Raw genomic sequence first — 13,350 nt, 5'->3', positions numbered from 1 at the left:
AATGAGAGGCCACCGTCAGTGCTGGCGCAAATGCAGGCCACTCTTAGTCACGATGGCACGTGTCTCTTCAAGGCAAACGCTAGGCACATCCTTGACCCTTGCCACCAGAAGCCCCGAGTGTTGCAGAAGTGACACATGACAGCAGAGTGTCGTGAGGCCTCCAGATACTCCTCTCCCTGAACTCAACAGAGTGCAAATGTGATGTGAGGTCCTGAAAGCATCCTGGATGTGATCAAAGGCCCAAAGTCACTTTTCTCCCTCAGTTTCTATGGAAACCGAGTGGGAATGGGTTGGGATGTGAAGTGCTGTGTGGGTGTTCTTCCTCATCAGCGTCTCAGGCACCGCGAGCCACGGCAGCAGGCAGCTGGCTGGACAGTGCCACCCCCTTCTTACTAGGAACTGAGAGGAAATAGTGCACACATGGCTGTGTACACCAGAGAAAGGAACACAGCAAACAGTAGGAGCCACTTATGACTTGGAGGAGGGCTGGAGAGATGGCTCAGTGGTTGAGAGCACTGCCTGCTCTTCCAAAGGACCCAGGTTCAATTCCCAGCACCCACATGGCAGCTCACAACTGTCTCTAACTCTAAGATCTGACACCCTCACACCAATGCACACAAATTAAAACTAAATAAAAATATTGAAAAATAAAAAGACTTGGGGGAAACCAGAGAAATAATTGCCAGCCTTTTAACAAGCTTCATAATATCCCACCATTAGCTTACAAATATTTGTTCTCCCTGTTATAATCCATTTCTTTTCCTAAAGACATTTGTCAACTCAAAATCACTTCATCCATATCATCCATTAAAAAAAAAAAAAGGAGCACTGGTTAGCGTTACCCGTGTCCTGTGCCGAACCTGTCATTTTCTGGACTGATGGTTGTTGTGTGTGGGAATCGTGTCATATGACCCCGGGGGACTTCCTTGTAGACTGACTCGTGTCTCTTTTTCTCTTTGCCACTTTTTTTTTTTTTAAATCTACCAGGCCATGGAAATGCAAATTAAAAAACAGTTTCAGGACACTTGCAAAGTACAGACCAAACAGTACAAAGCACTCAAAAATCACCAGTTGGAAGTCACTCCAAAGAACGAGCACAAAACGATCTTAAAGACGCTGAAAGACGAGCAGACGAGGAAGCTGGCCGTTTTGGCCGAGCAGTACGAACAAAGCATAAACGAGATGATGGCCTCTCAAGCGGTAAGTGGGGAGCTTTGCTGCCACGGCTGCAAGAGCCTTTGGGAGTTCAAGACAATTCAAGACCCGGCTTTCCATCCCCCAAGCACCTTCCGGGATGTATTGGTTTAGGATATATTATTGGCTTCTTTTCCTGCCCGAGGAACGGAAGAAAGCGAAGACGCCGAGTACAGCCAAGCCCGCGCGTGGATACTTGCTGGAACACCTCTTATAACATGGAGCTGAGGGAGCAGTGCCGGTCCAGCCTGGGGCACGCGGGGAGGAGGAGATGGGATGGGTACCTCGTGTGTGTACCTGCTTGGTTATCAGGGGTTTACTGACCACTGCCCAACTAACGTCAGGCATGACCCTGCTGCCTCTGAGCTCATGGTCGAGTGAGGGGACAGACAGACAGACAGACAGAAAGATAGAGACAGACAGACAGAGGTATTTTCTCAATGAACTCTGGCCACACCTCCACATGCTACGTTGCACTAGGCCCAGAGACCGCGGTCTCATGCTGAGTCAGGGAAACTGGGAAGTCATGTAAGTAAGCGGTAATAGCCAAGCACACTGAGTACTTAGTTGTGGGGTACCCAGGGCCTCGGAAGGACAAGGAGGAACAGGGAAGCTGGCCTGGGGATACCGGGAGCCGTAAAAGAAACCCATCAGAATACATGGGCCTGCATGGGCAAAGGTCAGATGAGGAGAGTGTGTATCTGGGGCTCAGAGCTGGAGGGCGAGCCCAGAGTTCAAGGAAGAGGATTGGGTTGGGAGCCATGACACACACCTGTGGTCCCCGCATTCAGACAACCAGGGCAGAGGACTTTGACAGCCTGGGCTACTAGCAAGACCTAGTCTTGGCAACACTATGATTGTAGGTGTAGTTCACCAGTAGACCACTTGAAGGGGAGCCCCAATGCTGACAAGAAGGGAAGGAAGGAGGGAGGGGAGAAAGAAGGGGGAAGGATGCAGGAAAAGAAGGGAAGGAGAAAGGCAGACTAGGACCCCTCATGCACCTCTCCCGTCTTCGTCTCAGGCCAGCCCCTCCTGGTTTGCCACTGTGCCAGGCATCCTAAGATGCTCAAGATGCTGGTAGGTTAGGGAAGGGGTGTGTCAGGTAATCGAATGATGTCATCCCACAGCAACCGACCCTGACAGCCCGTGGTTTACTAAACAGAAACAGTAGCCCCACCTGAGGTTATAGTCCGCAAAGACGCAAGAAGCTCCAAAGGGTCTGAGAACGAGTGACCAGCCTGAGGAGCTGTCACAGCCAGGGAGTAGCTGGGTGGGGGCGGGGGTGGGGTCAGACCCCTCAGCAGGATGTGAGTTGTTCTTCCATAGTGAGAGGGTTTGGGTGCCTGTCTGGTGTGTCGTGTCCGCGAGTCCTGGGTTCCACCACAGCACTAAAGGGAGGTGGGAAGCAGGCACACGGACATGGCGAGGGGTGGGTAGGATTTGAGGGACACTTAGGGCATCTGAGCAAACTGAGGAGTGGATGGGAGACGGGCAGAGTTGAGGAAAGAGGGTGAATTCAGACGATGGGCACAGTAGTTGCATAAGGCAGCCATGGCACCTGAGGCCTATAGGCATCCACACAGAGAGATGCAGATACTGACATCTGCAGGTCAGAAAGGACACTGGAACTAAAGACAGAGGCCCCATGCCTTTGTGAAGGCAGCCGTAACATTTAAGAGTAAGCAAAACTCCACCAGGGACAGAAGGTGGAGTTTGAGAAGTGGGCCGGGAACAGGAGCTAGTCGCTGTCCATGTTTGAAGGCTGAGATGATGTAGATCCCCAAGGACAAGTAGTAAGAGAACAGGGGGCCAGGCAAGCACGCGTCACAGATGCCAGAGCCATAGTTCCCAGGAGAGGGAGCCACGGGAGCAGCAGACCTTGGTGACCTCCTGGCTTTAGACAGTAGCTTTAGTCAGTGCAGTACAGCGGAGGGACTAGAGGCACTCTCACTTCCAAGGGATGGGGTAGAGCGCTCGCCTAGCATGCCCCACACCACAGAAACCAGCACCTGGGAGGCGGAGCAAGAGGATTGGAAGCCCAAGGTCATCCCCCAGCCACGAGTTCAAGGCCAACGTGGGCTACATGGGGCCCTGTCTCAAAAGTAAAGAGTGTCTCTCAAAAGGAAGAAACTGCATACAGGACACCGTTTCGCATCCTCAGCAGCAGCCGAGGCAGACAGATGTGCAGCAAGCAGAGGGGATAGTTAAAGGAGGCTTCTGCCAATAGGAAGAGGCTTCAACATAGTCTTGAGCTGAGGATGGGTGCCGCTGCACTCATTCCTGCCCTCATCCGTCCATCCGTCCACTAGGATTTGAGTGTCTGCACTGTGCCCCAAGCATCCTGGAGTGCTACGATGATTGTCGCCTCATCCCCTAACCTGGTCCTTTGGGGATAATGGGAGAAACAACATCAAAAAAGGGCTGCAGCCCCTGCACTGCACATAGGGTAGAGCAAGAACAAGAAGGCAGCGGTGGAGTCAGGAGGGCTAGCCTGGTCTAGAGTGGCAGGAGCAGCCTCACTACCACAGCTATTTAGGCTGAGGAGCTGCCGGTGCAGGCATGGGAAAACAGTTGCCCATCTGAAGAACTCTGAGGCATCGGTTCTGTCTGAAATGTGTGGAGCTAGGGAAGATCTTGCCTGGGAACGAGGCAGGAGGGTTGCACAGGGGCCAGGTCACAGGTCATTACAGGCTTCACAATGCACCGTCACTAAGAGTCAGCATCGTATTGCTGTTTGGGGACCATCTGTCTGAGACATGTGGAGAACGGCCAGAGTGATGGAGCCCATTACGGTGGTGGCGCTCTTGCCTGGTCACAGAGGATGATAGCTGCACTACAGCTGTGGTACTGGGATGAAGGGGGAGGTGGCCATGTTTGAGAGACAGGCGAGAGGTCCAGGGAGTGTGCTTGGCGACAGGGCCAAGATGAGAAAGGCTTGAGGGAGGATCCAAGTCTCTGGGTGACAGTGTGGGTTTATTTAGAAGGCAGTGGGACAGGCTGTGCAATGGAAGCAGGAGGGGAGGAGGGTGTAATGGTCGTATTGAGCTCAGGGGTCTGGGAAACAGCCCAGGTGAAGCTGTCCAGCAGATAAACAGACACACCGAGGGGAGAGAACAGGAGAGCTAGCCCCCACCTCCCCAAGGCAAATCCAGAGCATGTATCCCATCGGTATGCCAGCATCTGCCCAACAGACGCTCGTAGAGTACACGGGAGGCCTTAGGGAGAGCAGTTGGAGAGGGTGGGGGCTAACTCCCCAGAGCAGCCACATTTCTAAGAGCCTGTTTGGCAGGGCCTAGCTGGGAAAGAAGCAGAGTGGGGAGAAAAACATGGGGGGGGGGGGCGGGAATATGCAGAGTCTCAGAAGCCGAGGATCGAGGCAAGGAGGAGGCAGTTGATGGCGACAAACCCTGCTAGGAGGTGAGGTCCCATGAAAACGTCTCACCAAGATGATGCGAGTGACGTAAGTGGATGATGAATGACATCATGAGCAAGAGACAAGGCAAAGGCGATGGGGACAGTATTGCTAGGATTCTTGTCTTGGTCTTACGGTTGTTTTAGACCAGGTTTCTTGTAGCCTAGCCCAAACTGGCCTGGAACTCACTGTATAGCCAAGGATGGCTTTGAACTTCTGATCCTCCTGCCTCCCACCTCCCACTGGGATTACAGGTGTTCATTACCATGCCCTGTTTACTCAGGGCTGGAGACCAGGGCTGCATGCATTTCCCCGCTCTAGCAACCCACCCACAACCCCAGCCTGGGTCCTGTCCTGTTAGCTGGAGTCATAGTACCTATGGCATTGCCTGGCTCTGCAGCAGATGTCCAGTGACCATGTTATATAAGATGGCAGCCACAGGATGAGGAAAATGGCCAAAGAAGAGAACAGTATTACTGCTCAAGACAAGAGTCTCAGGACAAAAGTTGGCACTTTTTAAATTTTTCTGTAAAGAGACAGATCAAAATTGTAATCCATGTGGACCACAAGGTATCCGTCACACTAGCCAGCTCATCTCTGCAAAGGTAGTCAAAAATGACATGTGTGAGGTGTGTGTGTGTGTGTGTGTGTGTGTGTGTGTGTGTGTGTGTGTGTGCGCACATGTGAGAGAGACATCATGCCCTAGTAAAATTTTATTTATAAACAGACACATGGCCACTTTGGGCCTAGGGGCTATAGCACTCCAGTTTCCGGCATTTAGGAGTAAGGGGTCCCATCACTACCAAGTAGTACAGGCAGGGTCTGAGTTGCCCTTGGGAGGAGGCTGTGAGCTGAGTTACACTGCCTGCTCCTCCTGTGCCCTGCATCCTTCTCTTCTGCTTAAGCCAGTGTAGGAAGCAAGCGTGATATCCACCCACGTTATTGCAAACCTTAGAGTGCATCTGTATGTATGGCTGTGGGTGAAAAATGCCCAAAGCTGGAACTCCTGTGGTTTCTAGCACCTGGAATTGCGTGGACGGAGCTGACACAGAGTGAAGTTTGAGGATGACTGGACACCAGAAACAAAGGAAGCTGCAGGCTGGGGTAGCAGAGAGCTTGTCTAACATGCAGGAAGTCCTCAGCTTTGTTACCAGCACTGTTAGAATCCCTGCATGGCAGTGCACACCTGCAATCCCTGCATAGCAGTGCACACCTGTAATCCCAGCATGGCGGGCCACACCTGTAATCCCTGCATGGTGATACACACCTGTAATCCCTGCATGGCAGTGCACACCTGCAATCCCTGCATGGTGGTGCACACCTGCAATCCCTGCATGGCGGTACACACCTGTAATCCCTGCATGGCAGTGCACACCTGCAATCCCTGCATGGTGGTGCACACCTGCAATCCCTGCATGGCGGTACACACCTGTAATCCCTGCATGGCGGTGCACACCTGCAATCCCTGCATGGTGGTGCACACCTGCAATCCCTGCATGGCGGTACACACCTGCAATCCCTGCATGGCAGTGCACACCTGCAATCCCTGCATGGTGGTGCACACCTGCAATCCCTGCATGGCGGTGCATACCTGCAATCCCTGCATGGTGGTGCACACCTGTAATCCCTGCATGGCGGTGCACACCTGCAATCCCTGCATGGTGGTGCACACCTGTAATCCCAGCATGGCAGTGCACACCTGCAATCCCTGCATGGTGGTGCACATCTGCCCTTGGGAGGTGGAAGCAGAAGGATCAGGAATCCAAGGTCATCCTTGGCTGCATTACAGGCTCCAGCTCCAGCATGGCCTGCATGAGGCCCTGTCTCAGAGGAAGCTGGAGACACTTCTCAGCTGCCCGCTGGTGGTCTAAGCCCTCAGCCGCATGCGCAGGGCTCATGGCAGCTAACGCCTAGGAATAGAGTTCCTAGTTCCTAGTGTGGAACTTCTCAATCAGGAGAAAGGCCATAGCAGTTCTTGCTGAGAGCCACAGAACATTTCACCCTACTCTGTGAGCTCTTCTGGCTTCAGCCTGACTATGTGTGTACAGCACGTGTACAGCAACCCCGCCTTTGTCCCCCAGTGGATTCTAACATGGACTGCACAGGCTGGGACTCAGAAAACACACTTCCCCCTGTAACTCCATGTGTTTCCCACAGAAGAACTAAAGATGACACTCTACATGTAGCTTTAACATTTCCAAAATCACTTCCCGCTGCAGGACACAGTGTCAGTTTTGTCACAGGCCTAGATCAGCTGAAGATGACTCTGGGGAGAGAAACTCAGGATAGCCACACTGTCTGTTTCAGGGGCTCTGACGTCAGTGGTCCCAGGGACACTGAGGGGCTACTGTGGGGATACACCCAAGCTTAGGCCAGAGGACCTAACCTGTGCTCTGCTAAGGTCTGACACAGGAGCAGCTTTGGGTTCTGGCCTTCGTGTTCCCGCAGATGGGCTTAGCTCATCTCCACACAGGATCTGAGCATCTTGGTACTGAAGGGAAAAACCGGATGCTCACATGGACACAAAGGGCACTGGGCCAGGCTGTGTGTGTGTCTGGGTCCCACTGCTTAAGAAGCAAAATATGCCCCTGGTGGGTACCAGGTGCTCTCAAGAGGTGAGAATTTGAACCCCTGGGGTTATGGATTGGTAACTAAGATGTCATGTGTAGCCACAACCGTGGTCAGTATGAATTGTTTGGTCATAACAACTATGGTGGCGTGGTCTTCACACTGTGTGATTGTGGGATTCACTTCTGTAGCACTAAGTATGTCTAAAGGGCATCATGATTTTATAGTTAAAGGTGTTTAAATATGGACACAGTCTTGTCAAAACCAAAATGATGTAACATCTGCTGTTTTTTGAGCACTGTAGTCCACGTGGAGTCCTAGGCCTGGGATATGGAGTCTTTGGTTTAAAACTAACTCCAATCTTAATGGGAATTATTATTGTTTTCTTGAAGAAAGGAATGAAGGAAGAAATGAGACCAAAGGAGACTAAATAGTTAGCAAAATGCCACCCCGAGTGGCAGAGCCTTGCTTCAGCTCGCTGGTTCACCTCCAGAGCACATAGGCTCAGCCACTAGAGTGGGCAGCCTTCCCAGGATCTGGGGCCCAGCACTGAAGGAAATGTGTTTTCAGACTCCACTGGCTCAAATGCAAATTGCAGTGTCCGTGGGTTTCTACCCTTCTACCCAAGCCCAAGCAAGGAGACTGTTCCCACTCACCGCCAGGGTGGCACAGAGTGTACTGCCTTATATACAGCGCGTGTCTTCTGTGCCCACAGTTACGGCTAGACGAGGCGCAAGAGGCAGAGTGCCAGGCCTTGAGACTACAGCTCCAGCAGGAGATGGAGCTGCTCAACGCCTACCAGAGCAAAATCAAGATGCAGACGGAGGCCCAGCACGAGCGGGAGCTACAGAAGCTGGAGCAGAGGGTGTCTCTACGCAGAGCGCATCTCGAGCAGAAGGTAAGTTGTTCCCTGGGAGGCAGGCAGTGGGGCTGGGATGCCGGAGGGTTGGAGTTTTGTATGGGGCCCTCCCCAGTGACCAGAGGTCAGACTGTCCGTTTACCTCTGGGACCCAAGAAAGGCAGACATTGTCCCCAGATCTGGGACATGATGGCCTATGAAGGTGATTGAGCCCTCTGGGATTCTGCTTAGGAAGCCCGCCATCTTAGCCAGCTGGATGATGTCACTTACAAAACAACTACGGGACGCCCGCATGGCTGCCCAGGAGCCTAAGAAAATCAAATAAGAGTTGATTTTTTTTCCAACAAAAAGAAATTATCAACCCGGCTCTTTAAGTAAGAAATAAAATGAGGTTCTAACGAGATGGCACAGAGGTTAAGAGCGCTTGCTGCTGTTCTTCCAGAGGACCAGGGTTCAGTTCCCTGCACCCACATCAGGCAGTTCGCAACCACCTGTAACACCAGCTCCACGGGATCTGACTTAGGCTTCCACAGACTCTACTAACATGCACATACCTAAACACAGACATAAATAATGAAATTTTTAAAAATTTTAACAAATGGAAATATAGGTTGATATTGCCGCATATAGTAGCACAAGTGCTCCCACTTGAATTATGCCTTGCTCCAGACAGCGCACTAGGGAGTGTCAGCCGGAAGCTGTGTCATGAAGCATCTCAGGGCTGGGGCTGAGGAGATAGCCCAGTGGGCTTGCTGTGCAGGCACGACGCCATGAGTGCTATCCCAAACACCAACATGAAAACAAATTTCAAAGCCAGGTATGGGGGTTCACACTTCCCATCCGAGCCAGGTAGGGGGCTTCACACTTCCCATCCGAGCCAGGTAGGGGGCTTCACACTTCCCATCCCAGCACAGGGAGCTAGAGACAGACGGCTCCTTGGGTCTCACCGGCGGGCCAGCCTACTCAGCCATCGAGAGGTCCCACCTCAATAAACAAGGTAGACGGTACCCCAGGAACGACACCAGACATCGTCCTCTGGCTACCACATAAACCTACACACGCATGCACACGTGTGTATGCACACAAAGCAACCCGTGGACCTGGGAGGTGGCTCGGCGGGTGAAACGCTGGCTGAGAGAGTGTGAGGATCAGACAGCCTGAAACCCTAACCGCTGGGGAGGCGGGAACAGCAGGATCCTAGGGATGCTCCGGATGGCCTGTCTAGCTGAAACAGAAGCTCCAGGCTCAGGAACACCTGGCTCAGAAAACAAGGTGAAGAGTGACACCACAACAGACCTCTGGGCTCCTCCTCAGGTACCTCCCACTGAGGGCAGGCACTGACCTGCATCGCGCCTCCACCGCCACACCCAGCTCCCACTCCTAGCAAGTTTGAAACACAGTGGGTCAAATCCAGGACACATTATTGCTGCACTCCCTTCTCTGAGGTCGAGGCTATTTCCTGCTGGAGTGTGTGTGTGTGTGTGTGTGTGTGTGTGTGTGTGTGTGTGTGTGTGTGTGTGTGTGTGATGGCTGTGGAGGTGAGGGGTTGGCACTGATACCCACTTACTTCTGTTCTTGTGCAGATTGAAGAGGAGCTGGCTGCCCTGCAGAAGGAACGCAGTGAGAGGATCAAAATTCTCCTGGAAAGGCAAGAGCGAGAAACGGAGACTTTTGACATGGAGAGCCTCAGAATGGGATTTGGGAATTTGGTGACATTAGATTTTCCTAAGGAGGACTATAGATGAGATTAAATTTTTTTGCCATTTACAAAAAAAAAAAAAAAATGAAAAAAAGAAAACAAAAAAATTCAGACCCTGCAAAACTACATTCCCCATTTTAACGGGCGTTGCTCTCACTTCACACACTCTCTCTTTCTCTCCCCCCCTCCCTCTTTCTCTCTCTCTTTCTCTCTCTGTCTCTCTCTCTCTCTTACTCTTCCTGACATCGTGTTGCACTAGTGCCTGTTTACTCTTACTCCATCAGGGGCCCGCCCTTTCCTCCCCCGTGTCAACTTTCAGTGCTGGCCGAGACCCGGCCGCCCCGACTGTCCACCACCCACATCGAGGTACCGATGTGGTTCACGGATGTTCTGGTGAAAACCTTGGAGGTGGTTTCAGGGTCTGTCAATCAACAACCGGCGATGGAACACGGATGGTCTTGCTCTGAGCAATCCCTCATTGTCACCAACCAGTGAAAGCAAAGCAGAAACAAGCAAGCAAGCAAATACCTAAAAAGAAAGAAAACTAAATACATAATACATGCCAAGGGGGAGAGAGACAAAATCCGCAGCCTTACACCTTAACCAGCTGCTGCATAATTTTATTTTATTTTATTTTTTTGGTATTTATTCATCAGGAATTAAAAAAAACAAAGTTTTATTAAAGATTGAAAATTTGATACATTTTACAGGAACTAATTGTGATGTACATATGAAGTGGTAACATATTATTACTATTTTGGGGCCGGGGTGGGTGGGTGGGGTGAAAAGATCTTGTGATTTTTAAGAACCTGCCGGCAAGGGTTTGCCTTGCCGTCAGCCTGGTCTACTGTATCCTGGCATCTTCTGCCGTTGCAGACGGTGCGAATACACTTAAGGAGCTCACAGAATCCCAGTAGCACAAAATTGGGCTTTGGCAAATCATGTATTTTGTGTATAGAGGGAATCTAAGGAGAGGAATTGCTTATTTTCATATTGTATTTTAACTGTTTCTCTGATCAAAATTTTTTTACTTCCTCCTCCTGTTCCTCCCCTGCCCCCATGCCCACCTTCCCATGGTTTCCAGGTCTATCTCTGGAGTTCAATGTCTTTTCTGTCCGATCATCTCTGTTTATTTCTCCTTCCCCTACCCACGCCCCCTATCTTTGGTCATAAATATTGCATTATTCATCCTTTCAAACTGTGTATTTTCTTACAATAAAAAATGATGAAGAAAAAAAGGCTTTACTCCTTTTGCATGCACCTTAAAAAAAAAAACTTTAAAACAAAACATTTTTCAGGTTCCAAGGAAGAGCATGATTAACTGTCAGGGCTTTTAATTATATTTGTAAATAAAAGTGTTGGTCACATCGCCTGGCTGTGTTCTTGTGGCAGGGTTTCCTTTCCAGGTGCCGCTGGAGATGACTCTGAGGGCTGGACCCTCCTGGAACCGTGCACCACAACTTTGCTGCTCCTCCCAGAAGGATGCCGAGGTAAAACCGCAGCTTCCGGTTTCTTCTCCTGGACCGAGATGGAGGTGCATGCACTATTTGGCATGCTCAGAGAGGCTGGTCCAGCCTCAGTGTCCCTAGCCATAGAAGTACAAACTGTACACACTGTGCAGAGCCGTATGGAATTGCAGGCAAGAGGACGGAACCCCACAAGGAGCAGGGGAGCACTCCCACTGGAAGCGATCCTGTTGTAGTACAAACTCCATGCCCTCCTGGTTTCCTCTCACTGGAGTAACTATATAGTAAAATAAAACTTCCGGGATATGGTTTTGGGGTCAGGACACTCTCACACCTATAACCTTAGCTCTGCAAGCCGTACATATTGAAAATTGGATTTTCCTCTCTTGTCATTATTGGTGTTTTTTTTTCTTTTCTTTTCTTTTCTTTTCTTTTCTTTTCTTTTCTGGAACTCACAATGTAGACCAGGCTAGCCTCAAACTCACAGAGATCCTTCCGCCTCTGCCCAATCCCTATCTCCCTGAAGTGCTAGGGTTAGAGGCGTCACAGCCAGCCCTGTGTTAGGTTTTCTGGAGCTGGGCTGTTTAGACCTGCTTAGCCAGGCTGAGATCACATGTAGTTTTCTATTCTGCAGTGTGGGCTATGTCGCCCCATCCCCCATCATAGTTCCTGCGAATGAGGACCTGAGGATCATTCTTGGACCCTAAAAAAAGGTGAGTTGCCAAGTACAAATAAAACCCGTTGGTTTCATTGTGACAAACTAAACCTGGCAAGTGTAAAATTACAAATAGTTAGTAACGTGCGTTAACTCCTCCGAGAGCCTATGGTAACAGCCGTCCAGCTCCCCAGGCCACTGAGCCTGCTAGTATCATGCTCCACACGGTAAAATAAAGTTGTTAGAGCCTGGTGCGGCGGCCAGAGCCTCAACCCCAGCACTCGGGAGGCAGAGGCAGGTGGATCTCTGGAGTTCAAGGCCAGCCTGGTCTACAAAGTGAGTTCCAGGACAGCCAGGGCTACACAGAGAGACCCTGTCTCAGGGAAAGAGGGAGGGAAGGAGGGAGGGTGGGAGAGAAGGGGAGAGGGGGAAGGAAGGCCAGAAGGCAGGCAGTAGGCACAGCATAGATTGGGAGTGTCTCTTGGAGTCTTGTGTGCTGATGTCGAGGTCCCCAGTGTCTGGTCCTGCAAGGGCCCAGTGGAAGGAAGTTCAGACTTTGTGGGTGTGCTCTTGGAGAGGATCTTTAAAGACCCTCCTTTTTCCTTTTTGCTTCCTGGCTGCCACAGACAGACAGACCTCTGTCACGCTGTTCCACTGTGATGCACCGAGTCACCACAGGCACGGAGCAACAGTCAGGCAACCGTGAGCCAAAGAAACTTTTTCTCTCTTACACTGACTATCTCAGGTATTTTATCACAGTAATGGCATCTAATAACGTCTTAGAAAACAAATAGCTTAATGAGTGGTGTATTAAAACATGTTAAAGCGTGTGATTCTGCTTACCATGTCACAGAATGTCGCCACCCTAGCGCCACCTCAGGCAGCGGTCGGCGGTGGTGTGCGGTCTTGTTTGAGCCCTGATTGCAGAACTCACAGCGCAGGGGGAGGGGGAGTCTCCAGTTAGACAGACGCCCCTCTGGTCTCTCCATCCTTTTCTCTCTGTAGTGAGACATGCCCAGCTAGCTTGTGAAAGTTCTCAACCATGAGGTAACAGATGCCATTTATAGAATCTCCTTCTCCCCGAGTCTGTCTGTGAGGGATCCAGGGCCGAGCTGCCAGGAGGAAGGAATGTGTGTCCTGCACCAGATGCCTGGGCAGACTGCGTCTCCATAACCTGTGTGGACCTGAGTGAGAAGGAAGGCGTGGCAGGGCCTAGGGTGGCAGGGGACACGGTTCTGGGTTCCATCCGACAATGGCTGGTAGAAGATCACATAGGAAACTGTTAGAGGCTGGTCTCACCTGCTGGGTTACGCAGTGAAACCCCATCTCAAAACAAAGAGAGAAAATAAATAAATAACCAAGTCCCTAAGCCTGAGACGCACTTGACAGTCATCCAGGAGACTTCATTAGGCATGAGGTAGGCTCCCCTGCTGGGGACTTCAGTTTCTTATGATGTTTGTTAGGTTGTTTTGTTTCCTGTACTGCTGGGGGTGGGGG

General features: G+C 51.1%; 1 protein-coding gene across 1 annotated transcript in view; it reads left to right on the top strand.

Annotated features, from left to right (window-relative positions):
- TAOK3 (TAO kinase 3) overlaps positions 1 to 9,881 on the top strand; it is a 168,514-nt gene extending 158,633 nt beyond the window's left edge. Inside the window, 3 exon segments of the mRNA XM_084762174.1 lie at positions 988 to 1,200; positions 7,890 to 8,072; positions 9,617 to 9,881. Coding sequence (XP_084618300.1) covers positions 988 to 1,200; positions 7,890 to 8,072; positions 9,617 to 9,778 — 558 coding nt within the window. The 3' untranslated portion in view covers positions 9,779 to 9,881.
- Positions 9,882 to 13,350: the final 3,469 nt, after the last annotated feature.

The sequence above is a fragment of the Acomys minous genome, assembly GCF_964271855.1.
Source record: "Acomys minous genome assembly, chromosome: 16".
NCBI lineage: Eukaryota > Metazoa > Chordata > Mammalia > Rodentia > Muridae > Acomys > Acomys minous.
The sequence above is the reverse complement of the archived record's forward strand: the minus strand, read 5'-3'. Positions and strand labels throughout refer to the sequence as shown.